Here is a 27,842-nt window from a genome sequence, read left to right on the forward strand (position 1 = left end):
GCTAGGCAACTTGGTAAACTGAAGGGGGAAACCTGTTTGAAATCTCACTCCCAAGGTGGGGGTGGCAGGGGTCAGGGTGAGCCGGGCTGAGCAGGAGCTGGGTCAGACTGTTGGGTGTGACTGTGTGAGACTGTGCAGACAGTGACAGGGTGCCTCCTGTCCAATGGAATGACACTCCACACTGCCATTCTCCAGCAGCATGGGGACCATTACTCAGCTCTGAGGGGAGCAGGAGCACTCCCCTCCCCTCCCCGGGGCTCCCCAGGAGGCAGACAACCCAGTTGCCAGAGTCAAGGACACACCTAAAAGAGGAAAGGTGTTGAAAAATACAGTCGTCACCTTTGGTATTGCTGTTCCACGCGGGGCGCGGCGAGGGTCTTATTCATTCAGCAGCTGTCGCTGGGCTTGTTTCTCCATTTGTCTGCTCTGTCTTTGGGGGTGGGGGGACGAGTGTGTCATTTGAAGCAGTGACTCCTCCCTCCTCCCCCCAACACCTTCCCAAATACTGAGAATGGGGGGACTTTGAAGAAATACCGCCAGCAGGGGATGTGATTTTAGACCTCACAATCAAAGGGAAGGGACGAAAGGCCTGTGGAGGCTTGAGAGGGAGAGGAATGTCACTCCTGCCCAGAGGTGCTGAAAGCCAGGGCTCTTACACCCGAAAAGGCAACTCCTCCCTTCCCCCAGGATAATTGGAAACAGCCCTTCCTGCGCAGTGCCGGTTTGGGGTTGTAGGTACGCCCCTTCTCCCAGCCCCGCTTCTCCCCCCAGCCATCTAGGAAAGGCCCAAGTGTATCCCTTAAACTATTTTTCACTACCCCCCAGGTAACAACAGCACATGGTCCATGGAGCGGTGACAAAGGAGACCCCAAGAGTGGGAGTTGCGCAGCCTGGGTTTGGTTTCTAGCTTTATCCCAGACTTCCTGTGTGACCTTGGGCAAGTCATGGGGCCTCCCTGAGCCTCAGTTTCCTCATCTCTGCAATGGGATCGTTAGCTCTGCCCCTCCCACTTCACACAGGTAGTCGTGACGATCAGCTCCGCCGCAGTTTGTAAAGTGCCAAGCCTTCAAGGTTATTATTATTCTCTCCAGACCTGCCGGGAACAGCGGTGTTGTTTTGGGATGGAGGAGAAGGCTGCGGGAGCGAAAGGGGTGGGTTCCTCGGGGTGGAGAGGGCGAGAGCGCTTCTGGATTCGAGAGAGGAAGATTCCAGCAGCTTGGGCGATCGGAGGGCAGGAGGGGAGCCGGGCAGAACTCAGCCCGAGCCAGAGGCTCGGAGAGACAAAGGGGGCGTGAGAGTCCGCGCCGGGGGCTGAGGCGGGGCGGCCGGCGGGAGGTGCGCGAGGTGAGGGAGGTGTGGGGGCGTGGGCCGCGGGATGCTGCCGCCCGCTCCGCCTCGAGCTCCAGCTCCGGTTTTTCCCTCCACCATCCTCTCCCCATCCCCGCCTCTCCTTTAACTCCCCCCTCCTGGGCTCGGGACTGGTTTCCTCCCTTAGCCCGCTGCCCTCAATCCTGGTGAGGCTGGGGCTCCGGCTCGGCGCCCCATTCCTCGCTCCCTGGTCCGGCGCCCCATGCCGCCCCCGCCCGGCCCCCGGCTCCCCCAGTCCCCCACTTAGGCGGGCTCACAGATCCCGGGGTGCTGGCGCGTGGGCCGGGGGCGCGTAGGGCGCCTGCAGACGGCCCCTGGAAGGGCTCTGGTGGGGCTGAGCGCTCTGCCGCGGGGGCGCGGGCACAGCAGGAAGCAGGTCCGCGTGGGCGCTGGGGGCATCAGCTACTGGGGTGGTCCGGGCTGAAGAGCCAGGCAGCCAAGGCAGCCACCCCGGGGGGTGAGCGACTTTGGGGGAGTTGGTGCCCCGCCCCCCAGGCCTTGGCGGGGTCATGGGGCCCCCCCATTTTGGGCCGGGGGGCGTGCGAGTCGGGGCCCTGCTGCTGTTGGGGGTTTTGGAGCTGGTGTCTGGGCTCAGCCTGGAGCCTGTCTACTGGAACTCGGCGAATAAGAGGTGAGCGGCCTGCGGCTGGGGAGACCCCAGATCCTAGGGCAGTGGGTAGGGAAGTTTTGGGGACTTGGGGGCTGGCTTCTGTGGGCAGGGAGGAGGCGGGAGGGAAGGTGCTGGTGCTCTGATGTGTGACGAGTTACTAGACAGGTGATCTTGGGAGCCAGACTCCAGATCCCACGCAGAGCTGGATGCGGGTGGTGCTATGGATGTCAGGAGTTTGGAGACCCCAAAGGGGCAAGGAGAAGAAAGTTCATGGGTAGCCTGGAGGGCAGTGAGGTGGGTATTTGGATCTGTGGGAGGCCTGCGCCGGGGGCTGGGCTTGGAGGGAGCCTGGTTACTGTCAGCTCTCAGGAGAGAGCTGCAGATTAGGTGCTGCGAGTGGCTGAAGGGAAGGCAGGGCAGGGTGCCTCCCTCCCCCAGAGGGACTGGGCATCCGAGATGGAAGGCAAGGGGGTTCCATTTGGGGGTTCTGGGGACAACTTCCCCAAGGCTCCTTGACTCACTTCACAGTCTGTCTCCCAACTCTTCCCCACAGCCAGAGGGTCGGTGAACTGTTGGCTGAACGATTTCCCAGCCAGAACATATTCCTGCTTTCCTGGCTTGCGGGTCTCTTTCTGGAAGCAGCCTCGAGCCCCCGAACCCTCCTTCCTTCCCTTTTGCATCTGGAGTCCTGAGGACTCCATTGCCTCCTACCCCCATCTTTGCTGCAAACTCTTCTGTTAGACCCTCTGTTCCGTGGCATGCCTGCTTTGCTCTGAAAAGAGGCCAGGGGTCAGATGAAACTTCAAGCCACGCTGGGTAGGACAGAACCTTCAGCAGGTCATCTGGGTCCCTTGCCTGCATGCAGATCCCACTTCCCGCTCGTAAAAGAGTTCTATGTTTTGAAAAATTCCTACTTCCCTGGGGAGACTGTGTGAGGCTATGGGAAGCGGGTGGGCTTTAGAGCTCATCAAATCCTTGGTCTGAATCCTAGCTCTGCCGCTTTCAGCTGTGTGGCCTTGGGCATGTCACTTAACCTTTCTGAGTTTGTGTCCTCAATCCTTACAGCTATTAGGAGTATTAGCGGTCAGGTGTTTGAATGTATTCTGTGCTCATTAAAGGAGAGCTAGGATGATTGTTCCTCTCTTTACTTCCCAGCCTCCCTCACACTTCTCTGTCCTGCCATCCCTCCCTCTCTTTTTCCCGGATCTCTGTGGGTATAATCTCAATGTCTTTTCTGTACTCAGTCACCTACCCGCCAACTCCCAGCTGCAATGTGAGTATCAGGTGTGTAGCCTGAGAACCTAAGCTTGTTTTCACAGGGTAGAGAAAAGGGAGTTAGGGTATCCTGGGGGTTCTTTTGGATGTGGGGTGGGAGTGGGACACTTGGGAGTCTGGGAAGATATCAAGTGGCAGCCCCCTGGGACCCAGTCCTGAGACCCTGTCTCAGCTATTAATGTCCAGGAAGGGGCTGCAGGGGTTGGCAAGTTGTGGCTGTGCTGGGACAGTGGATGCCTGGGTGCACTGGCCAAGGAGATGGTGAAGAGTGTTGGTTGTGGTTAGAAAAGTCAACTCCTTTCCTTTCCAAAGCAATAAGCACTTGCCCCAGAAGTCTAAGACCCAGTGTGATTCTGAGCGGGAGAATGACTCAGGCAGCAGCTCCCTAGACCCTGGTTCCTATCAGCCCCATTGATGGTCATGACCAAACCAGGCATTTGCCTTCTGTCTTATTAGCTGGCTAACTTAGGACAGTGGTCTGGACCACCCTCCACACAGGCCCTCCCTGACCCGCGCCCTTTGCCCCGAAATCCCTGAAATTCAGTGGTGGCCTGGAGGAGGGGAGGCTCTGCCCCCATGGTTGGCTGCCATGGAATAGTGAAATCACCTGGGAGGGGTGGGCTGTGTGGTTCTAGAGAGGCCAGCTCCTTGGTAACTGGCATCCTGTTGCCATGGCAACGGGGCTGGTGATGGAGCGGGAGATGGCAGTGTGCATGTGGTGAGGGTGGGCTGAAGAGTGCATTTGGGCACACCAAGGGGCAGGAGAACTCTGAGCCTGGCTTCCTGCTGCTTCCAATGTGAATGCTCAGAGTCCTTGGTGCCTGCTCTATAAGAACTGACTTTCCACTCAGACAAAGGCGGGCAGGCGTGAGCTGAGAACTGCTGTCCTGGAAGGTTGTAGGGTGAGGGGAGGAAAGCTCTGGGGGCCAGGCCTCTGACATCTCTTCCTTGTCCACCTTACCCTCCTCCCCATAGGTTCCAGGCAGAGGGTGGTTATGTGCTGTACCCTCAGATCGGGGACCGGCTAGACCTGCTCTGCCCCCGGGCCCGGCCTCCTGGCCCTCACTCCTCTCCTAATTATGAGTTCTACAAGCTGTACCTGGTAGGGGGTGCCCAGGGCCGGCGCTGTGAGGCACCCCCTGCCCCAAACCTCCTTCTTACTTGTGATCGCCCAGACCTGGATCTCCGCTTCACCATCAAGTTCCAGGAGTATAGCCCTAACCTCTGGGGCCACGAGTTCCGCTCGCATCACGATTACTACATCATTGGTACTGCTGGACAGAGGGCACGATTGAGTGGGGGGCTGCTCCTGATACTGAGCAGAGAGGGAGGGGGACCCTTACAGTCAAGAGGGAGATCCCAGTGCCCTCAGGCAGTGTTCACACCAGGGCGTGGGGCCAGAATTGGGGCTAGACTCTGGAGTGCTGACCTCTTCCTCTGACTTTTCTCTCCCAGCCACATCGGATGGGACCCGGGAGGGCCTGGAGAGCCTGCAGGGAGGTGTGTGCCTAACCAGAGGCATGAAGGTGCTTCTCCGAGTGGGACAAAGTGAGTGGGGCTGGGGGACACCTCCTGGGCGCGAAGGATGTTGGGCAGTACGATCATGGTCAGGGGCAGTTGTCTCAGCTCCTCTCTTGGGCCTTCCTCATCTCCAGGTCCCCGAGGAGGGGCTGCCCCCCGAAAACCTGTGCCTGAAATGCCCATGGAAAGAGACCGAGGGGCAGCCCACAGCCTGGAGCCTGGGAAGGAGAACATGCCAGGTAGGAACCAGGGGCTAGCTCCCCGCCTTCCCCAGCTTCCTCTGCTCTCAGACCCCAGCTGCCCTGCCGTCACCCTCCCTCCCTCTTCAGTTTTGGGGGCGGTGATACAGGAAAGAGGAGAAGAGAGGATGGGAGGGTGGGAGGGGAATGGAAGCCAAATGAGGAAAAGACTCAATTAGAACTAATTAGCCAAGTCAGTGCTTCAATCAGTGCTGTCAGAGAAGTGGGGAGGACTCCGTGGCAGGAAGCTGAAGGGCTGGACACCTGGATTCTGAGCAGGGTTCGGCGGGGGAGGGGAGGTGGGGTCCCCAAGGGGCCTAGGCCCTATAAGGGAAGCCCATGGGGACCCCCAGGGTTGGGTGTCCAGATGCCCAGGTGGTTCCTTCAGTCCCTCCCCCTCTTTCCTCCTTCACCCCTTCCCTGCCAGGTGACCCCACCAGCAATGCAACCTCCCGGGGTGCTGAAGGCCCTCTGCCCCCTCCCAGCATGCCCGCAGTGGCTGGGGCAGCAGGGGGGCTGGCGCTGCTCTTGCTGGGCGTGGCAGGTGCTGGGGGTGCCATGTGTTGGCGGAGACGGCGGGCCAAGCCTTCGGAGAGTCGCCACCCTGGTCCTGGCTCCTTCGGGAGGGGAGGGTCTCTGGGCCTGGGGGGTGGAGGTGGGATGGGACCTCGGGAGGCTGAGCCCGGGGAGCTAGGGATAGCTCTGCGGGGCGGCGGGGCTGCAGATCCCCCCTTCTGTCCCCACTATGAGAAGGTGAGTGGTGACTATGGGCATCCTGTGTATATCGTGCAGGATGGGCCCCCTCAGAGCCCTCCAAACATCTACTACAAGGTATGAGGGCTTCTGTCACGTGACTCTCCTGAATCCAGCCCTTCTTGGGTGCTCCCCCAGTTTAATTCCTGGTTTGAGGGGCACCTCTAACATCTCCTCGGCCCCCTGTGCTCCCCCAGCCCCTTCACTCCTCCTGGGTGCTGTCCTCGTCTCCACTTTTAGGATTCCTTAGGATTCCCACTGCCCCACCTCCTGCCCTCCCGTTTGGCCGTGGGTGTCCCCCTCTGTCTCAGTGTCCCTGGATCCTATTTCCTTAGGGAGGAGCACAGGCTCAGCCTCCTCTCTGACCATGACCCAGGCATCCTTGTCCCCCTCACCCACCCAGAGCTAGGGGCGGGAACAGCCCACCTTTTGGTTGGCACCGCCTTCTTTCTGCCTCTCACGGTTTTCTCTTCTCTCTATCTCTTATTCTTTCCCTCCCTTCTCTAGGTCTGTTCTTCTTCCCTAGCATCCTCCCCCCCCATCTCCTTTCACCCTCTTGGCTTCTTATCCTGTGCCTCTCCCATCTCCTGGGTAGGGGCATCAAAGCATTTCTCCCCTTAGCTTTCAGCTCCCCTTCTGACCTCTCAAACCAACCACTCCCCTCAGTCTGCCAAAAATGGGGGCCTTATGGGGAAGGCTCTGGCACTCCACCCCAGCTCAGGCCATAGGCAGCAGGGCTCCCTTCTCTGTCCTGGCCCAGGCCTCTACATACTTACTCCAGCCATTTGGGGCGGTTGGATCATGACAGCTACCATGAGAAGAAGTGTCCCGTTTTGTCCAGTGGCCAATAGCAAGATATGAACCGGTCAGGACATACATGGACTTGTTCTGATGCTGAATGGGCCACTTGGGACTGGAAGTGACTTGCTCCAGACAAGAGGTGACCAGGCCCGGACAGAAATGGCCTGGGAAGTAGCAGAAGCAGTGCAGCAGGAACTGGAAGTGCCTTCATCCAGGACAGGAAGTAGCACTTCTGAAACAGGAAGTGGTCTGGCTGGAACTCCAAGTGGCTTAGTCTGGGGGATCGGGGGTGGGAGGTGGATGGTTCTTACTCTGTGGAGAAGAAGGGCGGGAAGAACTTCCTTTCGGGAGGAAGCTGGAACTTACTGACTGTAAGACGATAGAGGTGGACCGAGAAGGACTTTTCCCAGTCTTCAGTGGCACTTCCCAAGATCTCCCTTCCCTTGTGCTCTGTGCTGATTTTAGGACAGCTAAGATGACTGCCATGTGCTGTGGCAGGCCCAATTTGTCTTGTTCTTTCCTTTCCATATCCCAGTATAATCTCTGTTCATCAACAGTACTACCCCAAGAATCCATGTGTTCTCCCGAGTAACCCAGATGGCTGTCTTGTTCATTCCATCCTCCATTTCTGACTCCTTTCAGACTCAACACAGTTCCCTTCTTAGTGACCAAAATGGTGGCCTACTGGCTGGTCTAGCTGACGGTGGTGGTATTTAGCAAAGGCCCCTGTTTCCATAGTGACCAGCTGATACCACTTCCTGCCCTCTAGTGTGCAATTGGGTGTTGCCTCAGTTTCCTCCCAGCTCAGTTTTATTAGATCAAAGCTGCTGTTGGGCACCAGGTCGGCCACCTCAATCACCAGCCAAGATGGTTGCTTTGTCCACCAGAGGTCAAGTCACCTCTCTGGTGCTGTAGTTCCCAGCTCCTTCCTGATTTTTCTAATCGCTCCTTCTGGGAAACAGGAAGTTGATATTGCCATGGTGGCGGGGTATGCCGTCACCTCAATAGTTTTACTGTAAAAGGGAAATTTGAACAACAAAAACCAAAAAAATAAAAATAAAAAACTTCAAAAGTTAACAAGAAGGCTGGAGAATGACTAGACTTGATTTGGGACAAAGGCTTGGTTAGAATGGCTTTCTAGCTAAGGGTTGGATTGCATGAAACCAACCAAGGGGGGTGGGTAGAGATAGGGCTAATTTGGAGTGGTGAGGTCGGCAGTGCTTGGGGAGGGGAAAACGGGCTGGGTGAGAAGGCAGAGGAAGGTGTCATCTCTAGGAGAGGGAGAGAGTAACGCAGGCAGGAGTGGGGTTGCCAGTTCGTCCATGGGGACAGTCTGAGTGTCTTGCTAAGCCAAAGCACCGGAGACAGGGCAAGTCGCAATTAGGATCAAAGCGGTAAGAACATGTTCACGTGTTGAAGTCTATTCCCTTCCATCCCTACCCAAGGCACTTGAGAAGTTTTGCTGTTGGGGACTCATGAGGAGAAGGGATGTGGCTGATCAGAAGGAAGTAGGAAGGACTCAGGGACCCAGGCATCAAGCTGCGTATTCCCTGGCTCCCTGTATACCCATAACCAAGGCTCTTCTCCCCGGAAAAGTCCAGGTGTCCAGCCCCCTAGACTTAGCCCCATTCTCCAACCACAAAAGCAGCCGTCAGGAGCATCACTGGAGCGAGTCAGCAGGGGTCACAACCTCTGCCCTCCCTGCCCTTCCCCTGACTTTAGGTCCCCTCCCGCTGTCTCCCATCTGCCTGGAGGTCAAGGGGTCCCCCTTCCTCTCTTCTGTCCTGTGGGACCCCTGCTCCTCCCCCTCCCTGTCTGAGCAAGATGCCTGGGTCTTGAGAGGTGCAGGCACCGCAGGAGGGGAGTTGAAAGCTGGGAGACCAGGTGCTGGGCTGTCTGGAATTTACTCCTGCCTTCTGAGCCCACACTGGAGCTGCCCGAGGTGGGGAGGCTCGTGGGGGTGGAAAGGCTGGTCCTTGCCCCTTAGTGGGGGTTGGTTGTCATGGCAACATCCCCTTTTCTACACAATGGGAAGCCCCCCTCAGCCTCCCGCGTGGATGGAGCCGACAGCCCCATCGCTGGCTATCAGCCTCAGGGACTTGGCAACCGTCACTATGGCAACCCAGAGCCCAGCAACAGGGCCCACTGAGAAAGGGAGGGGTCCAAGACTGGGGCAGGGCGGTGTGTGAGGGGCAAGGGAGCTCAGGGACACTCCCCCTCCACCTACATCTAGAGGCACAGGTGGAGAGACAAGAGGGAAGAGACGTGGGGATAAATAGTCTCCGTGACAGACAAGCACCTCACCAAAGCAGCTAAGACATCATAACATGCTGAGAGACAGGAAGACACCTGGGGACAGATGCACAGCCGGGGAGAGGAACAGCACAGACTGCACAGCGCCTGGGACACGCCCCCCTCAGAGCGCTGGCATCCAGAGACTCCCCGCAGCCCCGCTTGAACAGCACAAGACCAACAGCCTTTCCCATGTGTAGTGACTTGGGTGTCTTTCGAGCTATTTGAAAATGCTGGTGACTTCCACGCAGAAAAACACATGCCATCCTATTTGCTTTGTGGGGACAAATACACATATTCTTAGAGTAACAACTACACCAAAACGACTACAGGCACAGGAAGACATTTGTTCATTGGTTTGTTCCTTCACTCACTCAGCAGCAGGTTAAATGCTACTTTGTTTCAGGCACCGGTTCAGGCGCTGGGAGGACAGGGTGAGTAAGGCCAAGCCCCCACTTTCACAAAGCCCACATTTAGGTGGGGAATGGAATAATACAATTACAGGTGTGAAAAGGGATATAAACAAAACAGAATGACAGGATGAGGAGGATGGAGAGTAACATCTTTCCTTCCTTCCTTCCTTCCCTTCCTCCCTCTCCTCCCTCCCTCCCTCCCTCTCTCTCTCTCTTTCTTTCTTTCTCTTTGATTGCAGTTTCTTTCCCTCCCTCCCTCCCTTCCTTCCTTCCTCCCTCCCTTTCTTGGAATCTCCCTCTGTCACCCAGGCTGGAGTGCAGTGGCATGATCTCGGCTCACTGCAACCTCCACGTCCCGTGCTCAAGCGATTCTCCTGCCTCAGCCTCCCAAGTAGTTGGGATTACAGGTGCCCGCCACCACGCCCAGCTAATTTTTTTTAGTAGGGTTGGGTTTTCACCATGTTGACCAGGCTGGTCTCGAACTCCTGACCTTAGGTGATCCGCCTGCCTTGGCCTCCCAAAGTGCTGGGATGACAAGCATGAGCCACCGCGCCTGGCCTGGAGCTGCTTTAGATGAGAAGGTCAGGAAGGTCCCTCTGAAAGAGGTGCTGTTGATCAGGACCTTAAGCCATGAGACATGAGTGAGCCATGCACACTGGGTAAAGGCATGCTAGACAGAGGAACAGCGAGTGCACGGGCACAGAGGTGAGATCGTGGTGTGTTTGGGAACAGTAAGAAGGACGTCACCACCACATGCATGTTTCAGATGTGTCTTGTTTTTCCCTAGCCTCGGCCTGGAGGGGGAGTAAGTCATTTAGGGTCTGGGATCCACGTTAAGGAAGTTGATCTTACTCAGTCTCCCATCTCCCTGCTTTTTGTTTCTTGTGTGTCTGTGACTTGTGTTTTCCTCGACTGAAGTTTAAGCTCTGGGAGGGCAAGGATGATGCTCTGAGCTTTTTTGGGGGCTGTGGCACAGCTGCTCGCTGAGTCCAGAGCAGTCAGGCAGAGCGGAAGTAAAGGAACCGAGAGGGCTGGGACCACAGAAGCAAGAGCTGTCCCCCGGCCATCCCCAAACCGCATAGGATTGAGGCTGTCCTGGGGCTGAGCCGTACAGTGAAGCTCAGACTTTGCCCTTCTTCCAAATAAAGGCAGCTGAGGGATACTATTCAGCCCGAGGGGTGCGTGTGTGTGTGTGTGTGTGTGTGTGTGTGTGTGTGTGTGTGTGTGTGTTTATGTGTTTGTGTTGGGGGTTTTTAGGGAAAGGGGAATGGGGCAACGGGTGGCAGTGGGAAATTTTTGTTTGTTTGTTTGAGACAGAGTCTCGCTTTGTGGCCCAGGCTGGAGTGCAGTGGCGTGATCTAGCAATTCTCGTTCCTCAGTTTCCTGAGTAGCTGGGACTACAGGCATGTGCTATCACGCCCAGCTAATTTTTTGTATTTTTACTAGAGATGGGGTTTCACCACATTGGCCAGGCTGGTCTTGAACTCGTGACCTCAGGTGATCCACCCACCTCGGCCTCCCAAAGTGCTGGAATTACAGGTGTGAGCCACCGTGCCTGGCCTTGCAGTAGGAATTTCTTTCTTTCTTTTTTTTTTTTTTTGAGACGGAGTCTCGCTCTGTCGCCCAGCCTGGAGTGCAGTGGCCGGATCTCAGCTCACTGCAAGCTCCGCCTCCCGGGTTTACGCCATTCTCCTGCCTCAGCCTTCCGAGTAACTGGGAATACAGGCACCGCCACCTCACCCGGCTAGTTTTTTTGTATTTTTTAGTAGAGACGGGGTTTCACCGTGTTCGCCAGGATGGTCTCGAACTCCTGACCTCGTGATCCGCCCGTCTCGGCCTCCCAAAGTGCTGGGATTACAGGCTTGAGCCACCGCGCCCGGCCAACAGTGGGAATTTCTAATGGTGAACGATTAACATCACATCTGGAATTTTAATTAGAATGAAAAATGGCGCTTCCTAAGGGGCTATGTGGGCCACCGCGGACACGGGGCTTGGGAGAGTTTTGAGACCTGGGAGAAATGTCACAGGATGGTTTGGAGGCAGGAGGCTGGCTGGCATAGGCTGAGACAGTTGGGTGGGGGGATGAAAAAGGACACAATGAATGGGAATGACAACTGGGCAGCCAGAGAGCTACTTGAAAGGTGGCAGGGAAAGTGGAGTTCTGAAGGGAGTTCTGAGGGGACCAGGCCCCAGGTACCCCCAGTTCCCACAGGGAATCGAAGCGTTCTGTTTCCTGGTTCTCCCTCTTCCTCCAGTTGCCATCAGAAACTCAGGCACTGCAACCCCAGTGGCTGGTGGGGTGATGTCGGGGGGGAGACTGAGCAGCCTCAGGGGGCGGCAGCTGGTGAGTGGGGAGGAATCTGTGTGCTCAGCAAACAGCAGCCTCAGTGCCCGGTGGCTGCCTCCTCCCTCATCAATCAGCCCCAGCCAAATGTCCTTGCATTCCCACCACCCCAAGGGGACTGGGGCTGGGCCAGGGTCCCCAGGGGAGATGGTGTTAGGTGGGGGAGGTGGAGGGGGTACTTGGCTTCCCTTTCCTTGGCCTCTGTTCTCTTCTGTCCTGGAAGAGACAGTTCTTCATGTCATGGAGTGACTATCCTGGCCCCTACCATGGTGGGAGCATCAGCTACAAATCACCTGTGGGGGGCTGCTGGGGGAGAAGGCTGAGTCAGGCTGTAGAGCAATCTACTCTGGTTCTCACGGGACCAGCCCAGGGCACAGTCGGCAGGGAGGCTGCTGGCATAGAGGCCCTGTCCCCCCTGGCCTCTGTCTCTGATGGGTGATCCGGACAGCAGGCCGAGACCCTGACCCCTGGAATGTCCTCTCTTTCCACCTTCTCCTAGTCCCCACTCCTCATCCCCTGCTTCCAGTCAAGATCCAGAGGTCTGGCCCCCAGCTCACCCCAAATCTGCTGTTCCCCACTAGGGACTGGGGTCTCTAGACCTTAGCCTCTGGCTCCCTTTCCCCCTCCTCAGCTCTTGCTCCCCTCGGGGACCCAGGCGTTCTGCCCACTCCCTTCACCATAACAACCATTCTTTTGGACTTGCTTAAGACTTTAATATCATTTCATTAAGTCAGCAAGTTCAGAGAAGGTTGGGGGCACAAAGAGACTGGGGGTGAGCAAAAGAGGGCCAAAGTAGGGGGGAGGCAAGGAAAGGCCCCCCACCCCCTCTCCGTGGAGATGGCTCTGAGAAATCAAATATTGACAATGAGAGAACAGAACTTATTAAATCTGGGACAGGGATGTGTGTGCGGAGCTGTGGGAATGGCCGGATGCCTGGGTTCGGAGGGTAATGAAGGTTCTGGGAGGAGGAAAAGGCCCATGGCTGGGAGGTGCAGCAAGGCTGAGTCTTGAGGTTACAGCTCTTCTGCCCTTTCCTTTGGGATGTACTCAGTCTTGCAACCCTGGCTGTTTCTCTATCCCCTAAGAACCCCTGGGGACAAGACCCCCATCACAGCTAGCTGTGGTTGCCCCGCCTTTGTCCCTTCCCCCTACCTCCACCTCTGTTGATGAGCTTCAGCAGCGTTTAATCGGATTGAACAGTAATTAGCAAAGCGAGATGTTTGATTACCTATTTAGCATAATGTGGGGGGCTGGGATTCGGAAGGAACAGCCACCGTTGGGGAGGGGGGTTTAAGAAAATAAATAGGGTCTGTGCAAAGTTCCTTTCCCGGAGGGATCCAAGAACCTTGCCCCTGAGGCTCCCCACCCCACAACTCCAGCAAATTTTCACTCCTTTGGGACTTTTCCCTAGGTGTTCTGGCCAATCACATCACCTCTGTCTGCCACCCATGGCCTATCTGGCTAGAGGAACACCTCCACGTTCCATCTTAGCTGTGCTTGCTCTGCAGCTGGTTTTGGGGTGGGTGGGACTCCTCTCCTTCCATTCCTGCTGTCAGCAACAGGAGTCTGGCTGGGCAGGAGGAATCATTGGGGGTCAGGGGGGAGGGAAAGGGTTGACACTTCTGGGAATAAAGATAGGGTAGGTGGGAGGGTGAGGTCAGGGCTGGGTTAGGGTGTGGTTAATCCACTTGCTCTTCAGGAGTACCAGGGACTGCCACTCCTGGCAATGCCAGACTGGCATAATGAGATCTGTTAGGTGTAAACGCCAAACAGAAAAAGGGGGAACTGAGGTGCCAGCTTCTCTTCTCCTCATCCAGCAAAGAAAATGTCATCAATTTCGTTCCTCATGGAAATGTAATCAGTGGGCTCGCTGCTGGCTTTGTCTTAATTAGGCACTATTGATGGAAGCAGGGAGGGCGCCTTCCCATCCCCCGACTCGGCTTCCTCCCTGTATTTCCCAGGTCTCCCCAAAGCTCCTCCCGGCCCCAGGTATAGCGGTCCTCCAGGCGCCTTCTAGCAGCCCCGGCCCGCAGCGCCCCCTGGCATCCTTGGAGATCTGCCCCGGCCCTCATAGCCCTCCCCTCTCGCCTCCTCTCTCACGACGCAGCCTTTGTTCCTATGGAGAGCGAAGCCCCTCCCAGGCCCGGTCACCTTCCCCAGGGAGTCCCCGCCTCTCGTCCCCCCCAAAAAATCAGCGACGCTTTCGAAAGCCAATCCGCAGATTCCCAAAACTCCAGTTCCAGTCTTCCCTCCCTTTCCCCGCCCCGCAATCCTAGACCCCAATCCGAACTAAGAAGGGGGAAGAAGCAGAAGGGCAAGGGTGCTCCAGCCCCGGTTTTTCCCCCGGATCCAGCTGCAGCCACGGCTGCCTGGAAATCCTGGAACGCCTTCTAGATCGCGAATACGCCTCGCCGGGGGGGCGCCCGGCGCCATCTGCTGGACCCGTTCCTGCTGGGGCGCACAGACCTGGGCGCAGGGTCGGGCGCTTGGGTTCCCCTTGCCTTTTTCAATGTCCTGCGAGGCGGTAGCTCACTGTCTCTCGCCCCAGCCCTTCCAGCTGGGTCTTGACACCAGCCCCCGCCCCCCGCACCTCCGGCTCGCCAGATGTGGCTACTTTCCCTTAGTCCCGGAGCCTTCAAGCCCCGGGTCCCTGAGGGGTAGACCTGGGCGGGGTAGGGCCGGGAAGCGGGGATCCAGGGCGCCTGCGCGGAGGAGTCGGGCTTCGTGGAGCCGCGCACCGGCCCGTCGCCCCTCCCTGCCCGGGGTTGCTATGGGGACGCGTGCAGACGCCTGCCCGAGAAGGCCGCGCTGGGCAACTTCTTAGTCAGAGTGGCCCATCGGTCGGTCTAGGGAGGAGAGGGTCAGCGTGGCGAGGTGTGTGTCGGGGGCAGAGGGAAGGAGGGAAGGAGTGCTGGGGAGAAGGGGCAGTAGTGTCGGGGTAGGAAGGGACAGTTGTGGGGGAGAAGAGGCAGTGTGGAGGGAGGGGGAGCAAGGAATAGTTGTGAGGGGGAGGGGGAGGAGAAGGGGCAGTTGTGACAGTTGGGGGGAAAAGCGATTTTGAGGGGAAATTTGCCTGCTGGTAACCAGTTTAAGGAGAAAGCCTGGACCCTGCGGTATTTCCTAGTAATAGAGTGAGCCCTGGGTTAGCAGAGCAGTTCCTCCTGGGGCCTGCGGTGTGGGAACGCGTGGTGAATCCCACAGTGCATGCGCCTCAGGCTCCAGTTTGAGGCAGGAAAGCGCAGCTTGACGCTTCCCTGGAGACTGATGGAGGAAGCCTCCTTGCTGTGGTTGGTTTTATTGATTTGTTGGCCTAACAGAACGTTTTTCCTTGGAGCAAAGTACAAATCCTTCAAGTTTGAAATTCATAACCAGAGATCAATGCCTGTGGCAGCCTGTGGGGATGAGGAAGGAGAGCCACAGGTGGCGTTAGGCTGCAGCTGAATGAAAAGAGAGTGCCCAGCGCCTCAAACTTTTACCCTTGAGATTCTGAGCACCTGCCCTAGATGCCCGCTTCCTGCCAGCCTACCTTTCTGAGAGAGGCAACACTGTGGCCTTCCTCGTGCCCCAACTGCTTTTTCCTCATTACACAATTTAAATTTATGATTGAATGACTTTTGTCCTTCTTGCTTCCAATCTGTTCTCAGGGCATTTTGAGTCAAATAAATGATCCTGACTGACCTTAACAGTTAGCACACAGTTCCTCAGCCAACTGTGCTGAGAGACCTCAGTACACACAAAGCAGTGTTCCTGCCCCTCAGGAATTGAAAGCCAAAGAGCCAGGTGGCAAATACTGTTTTTCTTTGTTAACAGATGTTGCAGATTTTAATGGGGTTGGGAGGAGCATTTTTCCATTTAACTTGGGAGGAAAAGAGGTACATAGGAAAATCATCTTGGTTTGCTTGAATGATTGAACAGTGACAGAGGGTGGGGGATGTGCACCCCTTCCTTGGGCCTCTCTCACTCACTCATGGTCCTGGAGGTTAGAGTGGATGAGGGTTTGGGTAACCGCACTTCAGCTTGATAGATCTTTTCCTGATTATCTTATGTTCTCATACCCTGGGGCAGAGATAGAGGTTCTAAATCCTCATTAGTGGGGTGTCTATTTGGCCATCTTTTCTTTTTTTTTTTTTTTTTTTTTGAGACAGAGTCTCGCTCTGTCGCCCAGGCTGGAGTGCAGTGGCCGGATCTCAGCTCACTGCAAGCTCCGCCTCCTGGGTTTATGCCATTCTCCTGCCTCAGCCTCCCAAGTAGCTGGGACTACAGGCGCCCGCCACCTCGCCCGGCTAGTTTTTTGTATTTTTTAGTAGAGACGGGGTTTCACGGTGTTAGCCAGGATGGTCTCGATCTCCTGACCTCGTGATCCGCCCGTCTCGGCCTCCCAAAGTGCTGGGATTACAGGCTTGAGCCACTGCGCCCGGCCTCTTTTTTTTTTTTTTTTTTTTTTTTGAGACAGAGTCTCACTCTGTCACCCAGGCTGGAGTACAGTAGTGTGATCTTGGCTCTTGCCTCTGCCTCTCGGGGTCAAGCGATTCTCCTGCCTCAGCCTCCCCAGTAGCTGGGATTACAGGTGCACACCACCACACCTGGCTATTTTTTTGTATTTTTAGTAGAGATGGGGTTTTGCCACGTTGGCTAGGCTAGTCTTGAACTCCTGACCTGAGGTCATCCATCCGCCTCAGCCTCCCAAAGTGCTGGGATTCCAGGCATGAGCCACCACACCCAGCCTGGTCATCGTCTTTAACTGCCATTTATTCCTAGTGCCTTGCGGGACTGACTTTGATTTTTAACCCAGTGTCCTGAAGACAGTAGGATATCTTAGGGAAGAACGGCAAGGCCTCCCAGGCCTCTGTGGAATACAGAGCCCTTGTGGTTAATGGAGCAGGGTGTAGGTACCACCAGAAAAGATGATCATATTGAGTTTCAGTCAATTTATGAATTCAAAGGGGACTGCTTGTATCAGGGGGCTGGTTTGGGGGTGGTATCTGGTTGTGGACTTTCCACTCCTGTGTACCTGTAGGTTTTGCCTGCACGATGTCCAGCAAAGCTGAAAAGAAGCAGCGATCGAGTGGCCGAGGAAACTCCCGGGCAAGCCGGTCAGGGCGGGCCGCTCAGGCTGCTGTGGCCACAGAGGAGCAGGGGAACGCCCTGGCTGTCAGTGAGCCAGAGCCACAGGCTGAGCTCCCCAAGGAGGAGCCTGGTGGGTACTTGCTGGGGTAGAGGATGCTTAGCAGTGGAGGGTGGGGAAAGTCAGAGGGGCTTGGAGGCGTTTTAGGGCTGGGGAGCAGGCACTGTTGCTTCTGGGTAGGAAACAGGAGCTAAGTGATGCCCCCAGCCATGGACGTTCAGCAGCCCTGCCACTGGGTCCCTTTCTTGTGTGTCTTCCTCCTGGCCAGCCTCGTTGTTGTTCTTTCTGTCTTAAAATTTCACACAATATACCAGGAGTTTTCACACAATATACCAGGAGTTCACCAGCCAGTCCTTTCTCTAACCTCTTACTCCTTATTTCAAGTGTTCCTGGTTGCTCCTACCCCACTGAAGAGGGTTTGATCTCTTCCTTTTTCCCATTTTCACCCTGGGTGGCAAAACAAATAATGTTTTTCTCCCATTAAGCCCATCACCATGGAGACTCAGCCTGTTTTGCCACCCTTTGAATCCTAAGCCCGGCTGATGCTTTCTACCATCTGTTTAAGGCTCTTGTATCTCCGCCTTCATTTTGGCAGGGACTTGGTAGACTGCGGAGGTTCAGGTTCAGGACGACAGGAAAGCAGTCTAGATCTAGGGAGGAAAGGTTTAAAGAGGCTGCCTCTTGTGGCTTTGACCTGAGCAATTCCTTTCCTGTGGGTGAGCCAGAGCCAGTAAGATTGGAAGGTTTTTGGTAGTTGTTGCTATTGCTGGGCTCTCCCTGAGAGCACTGGTCAGTGTAGACAGGACTATGAGCTAAGTGTAGACCTCCTTCTTTACCTGGAGCTCCTTTACACTGATACTAGCTTGTCAAGCAGAAAAGAAATAGAATCTCCTTCTAAGATTAAAGGTTGAGAGATTAAGCGTGGGCATGGGAGAAAAGTCCCTGGGCCATAAGAACCTGCCTTAGGTTCCAGGATCTTAGAAATGTGCAGAATTTATCCTTCTGAGTTCTGAAGAGCTCAGGTGAAAGCAGTTAAAATGGGACTGCTGGGTGCTAGGAGGAGTAGGGGAAGATGGGAGGGAAGGCAGTGAGGTTCAGTTTGGAGAAACCTCTGGGGAGGGAAGGGAAGGAGCTTTAAAATGAACGTGTTGGCCTTCGAATAGCAAGGATTTCTGCCTCTCCCAGCTCTAAGCTTTCTTTTCTTTTCTTTTTTCTTTCTTTCTTTCTTTTTTTTTTTTTGAGACAAAGTCTTACTCTCTCACCCAGCCTGGAGTGCAGTGGCACAATCTCAGCTCACTGCAACCTCTGCCTCCTGGGCTCAAGTGATTCTTGTGCCTCAGCCTCCCAAGTAACTGGCATTACAGGCACACACCACCATGCCCAGCTTATTTTATTTATTTATTTTTTTTGAGACAGAGTCTCGCTCAGTTGCCCAGGTTGGAGTGCAGTGGTGCAATCTCAGTTCACTGCAACCTCCACCTCCCGGGTTCAAGCGATTCTCCTTCGTCAGCCTCCTGAGTAGCTGGTATTACAAGCATGCGCCACCACACCCGACCAATTTTTGAATTTTTAGTAGAGATGGGGTTTCACTGTGTTGCCCAGGCTGGTCTCGAACTCTTATTCTCAAATGATCCACCTGCCTTGGCCTCCCAAAGTGCTGGGATTACAGGCGTGGGCTACCGCGCCCGGCCTCCCCTGACCTAGTTCTTATCTGGAACCTGAATGCCAGCAGTTTTCCCAAGGGAGTTGGATCACTCACCTACCGCTAAGCTCCGGAATTGCCTATTCCATCTTTTCATGCCTTCCTGCCCTGGCCTCTATGCCTCATTCCCCTCTTAGTTTTCCTTTCTGGAAGCCAGGGTGGAGTGTCCTGTTCCCTATGGCCTTTTGGTTATATCTCATTTGTTCCTTCCTCCTTTCAGTCCCTGGGGGATGGGAAGGCCACCAGTTCTACCCCAATCTCCTGTGTGACCAGTAGATCAGGAGGCAGAGAAAGAGAGCCCTTGGGTTTTATGGGAGTCCAGAGTGGGCGTGGCATTACTGAGTGCCCAGCAGGCCAGTGGTTTGGAGAAGGACTGATTCGTATGAGCCTCAACTTCTCCATGTGGGAAAAGGAGTGGGGGTAAGATGGAGGGCCAGAAGTTGCGTGCCTGGAATAACCTCAGTACTAACCACCTTCATTCCCTCACCCCTACCCCAGTCAGTGTTTGTTTTATTTTTAATTTTTTGGAGACAGAATCTCGCTCTTTCACCCAGGCTGGAGTGCAGTGGCATAATCTCGGCTCACTGCAACCTCCGCTTCCTGGGTTTAAGCGATTCTCCTGCCTCAGCCTCCCGAGTAGCTAGAATTACAGGCACCCGCCACCATGCCCAGCTAATTTTTTGTATTTTTGTAGACAAGGGGTTTCACCATCTTGGCCAGGCTGGTCTCGAACGCCTAACTTCAGGCGATCCGCCAGCCTTGGCCTTCCAAAGTGCTGGGATTACAGGTGTGAGCCATCGTGCCTGGCCCCCAGTCAACTTTTTACATTAAATTGAGAGATAATTCACTGACTATAAAATTTACCCTTTTAAAATCTACAATTCAGTGGTTTCTGGTATATTCACAAAGCTGTGCAATGTTCCCACTATCTAATTTTAGAACGTTTTTATCCCGCCAAAAGAAAGCCACTTTAAGCACCTTGAGAAATTGGCACCAGGTGACTCCTGTATCTTTAGTTCTAAGTTGCATCAGAGCCTCGTCTTTTAGCAGTCACTCCTGGTTCCCCCTATCCTCCAGATCCCAGGAACCACTCATCTATTTTCTGTCTTTATGGATTTGTCTATGCTGGACATTTCATCTAGTGGCCTCTCATGACGAGTTTCTTTCACTTGGCACTGTGTTTTCAAGACTCATCCATGTCGTAGCATGAACCGCACCACCATGTCTTCTGATGGCTGAATAATATCCCACGGCATGTTTACATCACATTTTGTTTATCCATTCCTCTGTTAGAGGACACTGGGCTGTTGCCACCTTTTGCCTATTGTGAATAATGCTGCTGCGAACGCTGTAATAAAAATAACTCTTTGAGTCCTTGCTTTCAGGTCTCACGGGTCTCTACCTAGAAGTGGAATTGCTGGGTCATTGGATGACTGCATTTAGCTTTCTTTCTTTCTTTTTTTATTTTGAGACAGAGTCTTCGCTCTGTCGCCCAGGCTGGAGTGCAGTGGCACAATCTCTGCTCACTGCAAGCTCCGCCTCCCGGGTTCACGCCATTCTCCTGCCTAAGCCTCCCGAGTAGCTGGGACTACGGGCGTCCATCACCGCGCCTGGCTAACGTTTTGTATTTTTTAGTAGAGACGGGGTTTCACCATGTTAGCCAGGATGGTCTTGATCTCCTGACCTCGTGATCCACCTGCCTCGGCCTCCCAAAGTGCTGGGATTACAGGCGTGAGCCACCGCGCCTGGCTTTTTTTTTCTTTTTTTTGAGATAGGATCTCACTCTGTCTCACAGGCTGGAGGGCAGTGGCACGATTATGGCTCACTGCAGCCTCTGCCTCCTGGGTTCAGGTGATTCTCCTGCCTCAGTCTCCCAAGTAGCTGGAATTACAGGCACCTGCCACCACGCCTGGCTAATTTTGTATTTTTAGTAGAGACGGGGTTTCACTATATTGGCCAGACTGGTCTCGAACTCCTGACCTCAGGTGATCTGCCCGCCTAGTCCTCCCAAAGTGCTGGGATTACAGGCGTGAGCCACCGCGCTCGGCTGTGTTTAACTTTCCAAGGAATGCCTTCCTTTTTGTATCTTTATTCTTCCCAGAGCCACGGTTGGAGGGACCTCAAGCACAGAGTGAAGAATCGGTGGAGCCTGAGGCAGATGTGGTAGGCCTGGGTCTTCCCTGCGGCATATATTCTCCCCAATAACTGGCGAATCAAAGGATCAGTTGTGGATGGCGCATGAGGAATTCTCTCTTGTCTGCCACTTCTTTTACCTGCTCTCTGCTGTTAGCCTACTCACCACAAATCCAGTTCACTGAGTAAAAGACGGAGTCATCTGTGCCTTCGCCAGGAGAGAGGAGGGCTTTAAGTAAGACACAGGTCTCTCTTCTCTCCCCACCTTGGGTCAAACTGTGATGAGCTTATTCATCATGTGGGTGAACACCTGAACAAGTTGAACGAGCTGGGAAGATATTGTCCTAATTGGATACTAATTTCTAAGACATTCTCTTTCCACCTTTCCTTCAGTTCTTTTCTTTGGCTGAAGAATTTACAGAAGCTGCTTCAATCACCTTGAGAAATGGCACTAAATGACCTCTGCTTCTTTATTTCCAAGTTGCATCAAAGCCTAGTCATGACCATAGTTACCTGGGTGAGAAGAATAGAGTGGTGACCCTGACATTTTTCAAAAAGGGAGAAAAAAGTAATGACTATCAAAGAAAAAAATGGCAAGAGACAGAAAAGTAAAACAGAAAACTCATGGTATTACTGCCCAAACACATTTAATATTAATATTTTGAAATGTCTGGCCAGGCACAGTGGTTCAAGCCTATAATCCCAGCACTTTAGGAGGCCAAGGTGGGTGGATCACCTGAGGTCAGGATTCGAGACCAGCCTGGCCAACATGGTGAACTCCATCTCTACTAAAAATATAAAAATTAGCAGGGCATGGTGGCAGGTGCCTGTAATCCCAGCCACTTGGGAGGCTGAGGCAGGAGAATTGCTTGAACCCGGGAGGCAGAGGTTGCAGTGAGCCGAGATCGTGCCATTGCACTCCAGCCTGGGCAACAAGAGCTAAACTCTGTCTCAAAAAAACAAAAAACAAAAAACGCCAAATGATATTTTGATATATATTTTACTTTTGTGCACAGGCTTGTAAGTTTGTTTTTGTATAATCCTAACTTTATCATGTTACTTTTTTGTTTTTGTTTTTGAGATGGAGTCTCACTCCCTTCGAGCAGACTGGAGTGCAGTGGCATGATCTCGGCTTACTGCAACCTCTACCTCCGGGGTGCAAGTGATTCTCCCTCCTTAGCCTCCCAAGTAGCTGGGATTACAGGAATGCACCACCACGCCCAGCTAATTTTTGTATTTTTAGTAGAGACAGGGTTTCGTCATATTGGCCAGGCTGGCCTTGAACTCCTGATCTCAGGTAATACACCCGCCTCGGCCTCCCAAAGTGCTAGGATTACAGGTGTGAGCCACTGCGCCCAGTCCATATGTTACGATTTTGTATTACACCTTTTCACAAAATATTTTATTTTTATTATTATCGTTATTGTTTGAGACAGAATCTTGGTCTCTTGCCCAGGCTGGAGTGCAGTGGCATGATCTGGGATCACTTCAATCTCCGCCTCCCAGGCTCAAGCGATTCTCATGCCTCAGTCTCTTGAGTAGCTGGGACTACAGGTTCCTGCCACCACATCTGGCTAGTTTTTTTTTTTTTTTTTTTTTTGAGACAGTGTCTTGCTGCGTTGTCCAGGCTGGTCTTGAACTCCTGGATTCAAGTGATCCTCCTGGGATTAGGGATATGAGTGTCCCAAAGTGCTAGGATTAGGGATGTGAGGCACTATGTCCAGGCACCTGGCTAATTTTTGTATTTTTAGTAGAGACAAGGTTTTGCCATGTTGGCCAGGCTGGTCTTGAACTCCTGGCCTCAAGTGATCCACCCACCTTGGCCTCCCAGAGTGCTGAGATTACAGGTGTGAGCCACCATGCCCAGCTATTATTATTCACATTACATACTCTTTGTAAACTTTTTTTTTTTTTTTTAAGAAACAGGATTTCTCTCTGTTGTCCAATCAGGAGTGCAGTGAAACAATCATAGCTTACTGTAACTTTGAACTCCCAGGCTTAAGTGGTTTTCTTGCCTTAGCCTCCTGAGTAGCTAGGACTACAAGCATGTGCCACCATACCCAGCTAATTAAAAAAAAAAAAAAATATTTTTTTTTTGGTGAAGATCGTGGTCTAACTGTGTTGCCACGGTTAGTCTTGAACTCTCAAGACTCAAGCAGTCCTCCTGCTTCAGCATCCAAAAGAGCTGGGATTATATGTGTAAGCCACAGGGCCAGCAATTTGCAACCACCACTTTTCACGGCCACATAGCGTTCCATGTTCTATGCAGATACCATAGTTTACCATTACTCTTTGACATTTTGCCATTTCTAATTTTTTGCTCTCAGAATACTTTCATGAATATTATAAGTGAAACTAACACTCTTGGCCGGGCGTGGTGGCTCAAGCCTGTAATCCCAGCACTTTGGGAGCCCGAGACGGGCGGATCACGAGGTCAGAAGATCGAGACCATCCTGGCTAACATGGTGAAACCCCGTCTCTACTAAAAAAAATACAAAAAACTAGCCGGGCGACGAGGCGGGCGCCTGTAGTCCCAGCTACTCGGGAGGCTGAGGCAGGAGAATGGCGTAAACCCGGGAGGCGGAGCTTGCAGTGAGCTGAGATCCAGCCACTGCACTCCAGCCTGGGTGACAGAGTGAGACTCTGTCTCAAAAAAAAAAAAAAAAAAAAAAGAAAAAAAAAAAAAGAAACTAACACTCTTGAAATACTTAATATTTCCTTAAAATAGATTCCTGTATGTGGAGTTACTGAATCAAAGGATAAAGAACATTTCTATCACTTTTAATACCTCACGCGTTCTAAATGCATTATACTTTTTGCCCTCATGCTAGCAATACGACAATGCACCTTTTCCAGGCCTGGGTGTTATCTGTTTAGCAAGGATTTTTTTTTTTTAAATGATGGGCAATAAATGATTTTTTTTTTTTTTTTTTTGAGACAGAGTCTTGCTCTGTCGCCCAGGCTGCAGTGTAGTGGCACAATCTCGGCTCACTGCAACCTCTGCCCCCCGGGTTCAAGTGATTCTCCTGCCTCAGCCTCCCGAGTAGCTGGGATTACAGGCATACGCCAACATGCCAGGGTAATTTTTGTGTTTTTAGTAGAGGCGGGGTTTCACCATGTTGGCCAGGCTGGTCTTGAACTCCTGACCTCAGGTGATACGCCTACCTTGGCCTCCCAAAGTGCTGGGATTACAGGCATGAATCACCGTGCCCGGTCTTCTTTGTTATTTTTATTTGTATTTGACTTCAAGTGAAAATATTTTTTAAATATATATATGTGTGTGTGTGTGTGTGTGTGTGTGTGTATATATATATATATATATATTTTTTTTTTTTTTGAGACAAAGTCTTGCTCTGTTGCCCAGGCTGGAGTGCAGTGGCGTGATCTCAGCTCACTGCAACCTCTGCCTCCTGGGTTCAAGCAATTCTCCTGCCTCAGCCTCCCGAGTAGCTGGGATTACAGGCGCCCACCACCATGCCCGGCTAATTTTTGTTTTTTTTTTTTAGTAGAGGCGGGGGTTTCACCATGTTGGCCAGGCTGGTCTCGAACTCTTGACCTTGTGATTCACTCCCCCTACCCCTGCTCCACTTGGCCTCCTGAAGTGTTGGGATTACAGGCGTGAGCCACCATGACCAGCCAATTTTTTTTATATTTGCATTTTAAAAAATGACATGTCAGCCAGGTGTGGTGACTCACGCCTGTAATCCCAACACTTTGGGAGGCCGAGGCGGGCAGATCACGAGGTTAAGAGATCAAGACCATCCTGGCTAACATGGTGAAACCCCATCTCTACTAAAAATACAAAAAATTAGCCAGGTGTGGTGATGGGCTCCTGTAGTCTTAGCTACTCGGGAGGCTGAGGCAGGAGAATGGTGGGAACCCGGGAGGCGGAGCTTGCAGTGAGCTGAGATCTCACCACTGTACTCCCAGCCTGGGCAACAGAGTGAGACTCTGTCTCAAAAAAAAAAAAAAAAAAAAAAAAAATGACATGTTTATTCAGGTCCTTTTGTCTATTTATTTATTGAGTTTTTAGTGTTTTTCTTACTGGTTCACCCTGTGTATATGTATTATAGGAAAGATTTTACATCACTATTAATTTTTCTTGACTTGGAAACTTTAAGAGAGATTCCTTTTTCTAGGAGGAAAGATGAAAATACTTTGCAAGTTCACTGAGCTGTATCTTTGTATCTTCTGATTTCCTTTATTTATTTATTTATTTTTGAGACCAAGTCTTGCTCTGTTGCCCAGGCTGGAGTGCAGTGGTGTAATCTCGGCTCACTGCAACCTCTGCCTCCTGGGTTCAAGCAGTTCTCCTACCTCAGCCTCCCAAGTAGCTGGGACTACAGGGGCCCACCACCATGCCCGGCTGATTTTTGTATTTTTAGTAGAGACGGGGTTTCACCATGTTGGCCAGGCTGGTCTTGAACTCCTGACCTCAGGTGATATGCCTATCTTGGCCTCCCAAAGTGCTGGGATTACAGGCGTGAGACCCCGTGCCCGGCCTTCTTTGGTGTTTTCATGTCTTTTTCACCTCCTCACTTTTTCCTTACTGCTGAACCAACTGACTTTTACCCAGTATTTTACACTTCTTTTGGACTCCATTGTGAAGAAAGTGCTCCTGTACCCTCTCCCTTTTCCAGCTTGTGGTCTCCCTGCTCCTAATTGCTTGATGTAGGCTAATATCCTACACATTCCCTTAATTCACTTTTACCTTTGAGATCAAGGGCTGACATTTTTAAAACCCACAGGCATAAAGATAATCTCTTGCACTGGGAGGATAATATCCCAGTCTTCCTCTACGATCTGTTCTTTTTTTTTTACGCTTAGAGGCAAGACATCTTATTGTTCTGTTTCTTTCAAAGCTTGAAAGCTATTGTTCGGTTTCTCCTCACCATTCTGAACCTGTCTGGCTTCTCTCATCTCCCATGTCCTCACTTGTGATTGTGGATGGGAGGAATGACTCATCCTGGCAGTCATAGTTACTTTGGCCCTCTGTCTGCTCTCCTTCTGTAGAAACCCCTCTTCCTTTCCCGAGCTGCGCTGACAGGACTGGCGGATGCAGTGTGGACACAGGAGCACGATGCCATTCTGGAACACTTTGCCCAGGACCCTACAGAATCCATCCTCACCATCTTCATTGACCCTTGTTTTGGGCTGAAGCTAGATCTGGGCATGCCTGTACAGGTGCGTACCCTACATTCCAGGTCAAAGGTGGTCCTACAGAGAGCTGAGGGCTCTCAGTTCCTCCGTCATCCTTAAGTCTTGTCATCTCCTGTGCCCATGGCCTATTGAGCCCTACTGTGTCAGGCACCCTACCTGGTGGCAAGGATGGGAAGAAGGATGACGCAAGAATGTTGTCATGGGCCGGGTGCGGTGGCTCATGTCTGTAATCCGAGCACTCTGGGAGGCTGAGGCGGGTGGGTGGATCGTGAGGTCAGGAGGTCCAGACCACCCTGGCTAACACAGTGAAACCCCATCTCTACTAAAAATACAAAAATTAGCCGGACGTGGTGGCGGGCACCTGTAATCCCAGCTACTTGGGAGGCTGAGGCAGGAGAATCGCTTAAACCCGGGAGGCGGAGGTTTCAGTGAGCAGAGATCATGCCACTGCACTCCAGCCTGGTGACAGAGAAAGACTGTCTCAAACAAAAAAAAAAAAAAAAAAAAAAAAAAAAGAATGCTGTCATGATCTAGTGGGGAAGACAGACGTATAAGCAAATATTTACTATAGTTTGTGATCATGGGCAAAGCTTTATAGGAGCGTTATGGGAGCAACTAATGGAGCCAGTGGAATTCTGGGAAGGCTTGATGGTGGAGGTGCTATTTGAGCTGGGATGAAGGGTAAGTAGGATTCCATCAAGACTAGGTAAGAGCTATCAGCGAAGCCTACTCTATGTACAAAGAAAAGAGAAGTAGTGGGAAGTGATACTGAAAGGGTTAGCTTGTGAAGGGCCGTGTTGTATGTTACACTCGAGAATTTGGCCACTATCCCAGAGAGTGCTATTGAAGTCTTTTATAGCTTAGATAGATAACTATTTCAACAATGTGGATAATACATTAGACAAGGGTAGACCTAGGGTAGGGAGACGGTTAAAAGATACATGGATAGGAAAATATTGTTGGGTGGTGGTCGTACAGGTCATCATTGTAAAATTTTTTGAACTTTTTTGTATATATCTTTGAAAATTTTGGAAATAAAATGTTGGAAAAGTTAAAAGGCTGTTGCTTTGCTCTTATTGGCAGCACATATACAAAAGCGGAAAGGATGAGGATGATTGACATGGCCCTATGGAACAATGACACAATTTGTGAAGCATTCCGCATTGAACACGGGCAAAAGACCTCTTCCCCCGTGCACTGGCAGTAATCAGCCACAAAACAATGAAAAAATATTTCATTAGCAAAAGGAACCAAAATTTGCAAAATATGTTTATATCTGAATATACATTTTAATATAAAAGTAGGATTTATATGAAAGAAAACAACTTTGTTGTAGGCCATGAAAAACGACTTGAAGAAATGATGAACCACAACTTGTTTGTGAGTAGGAATCTTAATATCATAAAGATTATTTTATATAAAAAAGTATCATATTTGGCTCACGCCTGTAATCCCAGCACTTTGGGAGGCCGAGGTGGGTGGATCACAAGGTCAGGAGTTCGAGACCAGTCTGGAGTGCAATGGCGAGATCTCCACTCACTGCAACATCTGCCTCCTGGGTTCAAGTGATACTCCTGCCTCAGCCTCCCAAGTACCAGAGATTACAGGTCCCCGCCACCATGCCCGGCTAATTTTTGTAGTTTTAATAGAGACGGGGTTTCACCATGTTGGCCAGGATGTTGGGGAAGGATGGATTATTCAATGAATAGAATTGGGAAACATATGGAACATGAAGCTTTTCAATTAAAAAATCTATTTACCATGTTGAAATATATTCTTTTTTTTTTTTTTTTTGGAGATGGAATTTCGCTCTTGTTGCCCAGGCTGGAGCGCAATGGCATGATGTTGGCCCACTGTAACCTCTGCTTCCCGGGTTCAAGCCATTCTCCTGCCTCACCCTCCTGAGTAGCTGGGATTACTGGTGCCTGCCACCATGCCCAGCTAATTTTTGTATTCTTAGTAGAGCCAGAGTTTCACCATGTTGGCCAGGCTGGTCTCAGATTCCTGACCTCAGGTGATCCACCTACCTCAGCCTCCCAGAGCGCCGGGATTACAGGTGTGAGCCACTGAGCCTGGCCAATAACAGACTTAATTGTATTCTCCTGA

At 52.4% G+C, this 27,842-nt stretch overlaps 2 protein-coding genes across 2 annotated transcripts in view; both read left to right on the plus strand.

Moving 5' to 3' along the window:
• The first annotated feature begins 1,374 nt into the window (after positions 1-1,374).
• Positions 1,375-7,644, plus strand: EFNB3 (ephrin B3). The gene is made up of 5 exons (XM_010362393.2): positions 1,375-1,999; positions 4,229-4,521; positions 4,709-4,801; positions 4,909-5,013; positions 5,441-7,644. Exons 1-5 carry the CDS (start codon positions 1,878-1,880, stop codon positions 5,848-5,850), a joined length of 1,023 nt encoding a protein of 340 aa, XP_010360695.1. The 5' UTR covers positions 1,375-1,877; the 3' UTR covers positions 5,851-7,644.
• A 9,003-nt stretch (positions 7,645-16,647) lies between these two features.
• Positions 16,648-27,842, plus strand: part of DNAH2 (dynein axonemal heavy chain 2) — a 122,095-nt gene continuing 110,900 nt past the window's right edge. The window contains 3 exon segments of the mRNA XM_030923652.1: positions 16,648-16,813; positions 20,545-20,606; positions 25,590-25,760. Coding sequence (XP_030779512.1) covers positions 16,648-16,813; positions 20,545-20,606; positions 25,590-25,760 — 399 coding nt within the window.

This window comes from Rhinopithecus roxellana, chromosome 19 (assembly GCF_007565055.1).
Source record: "Rhinopithecus roxellana isolate Shanxi Qingling chromosome 19, ASM756505v1, whole genome shotgun sequence".
Taxonomy (NCBI): domain Eukaryota; kingdom Metazoa; phylum Chordata; class Mammalia; order Primates; family Cercopithecidae; genus Rhinopithecus; species Rhinopithecus roxellana.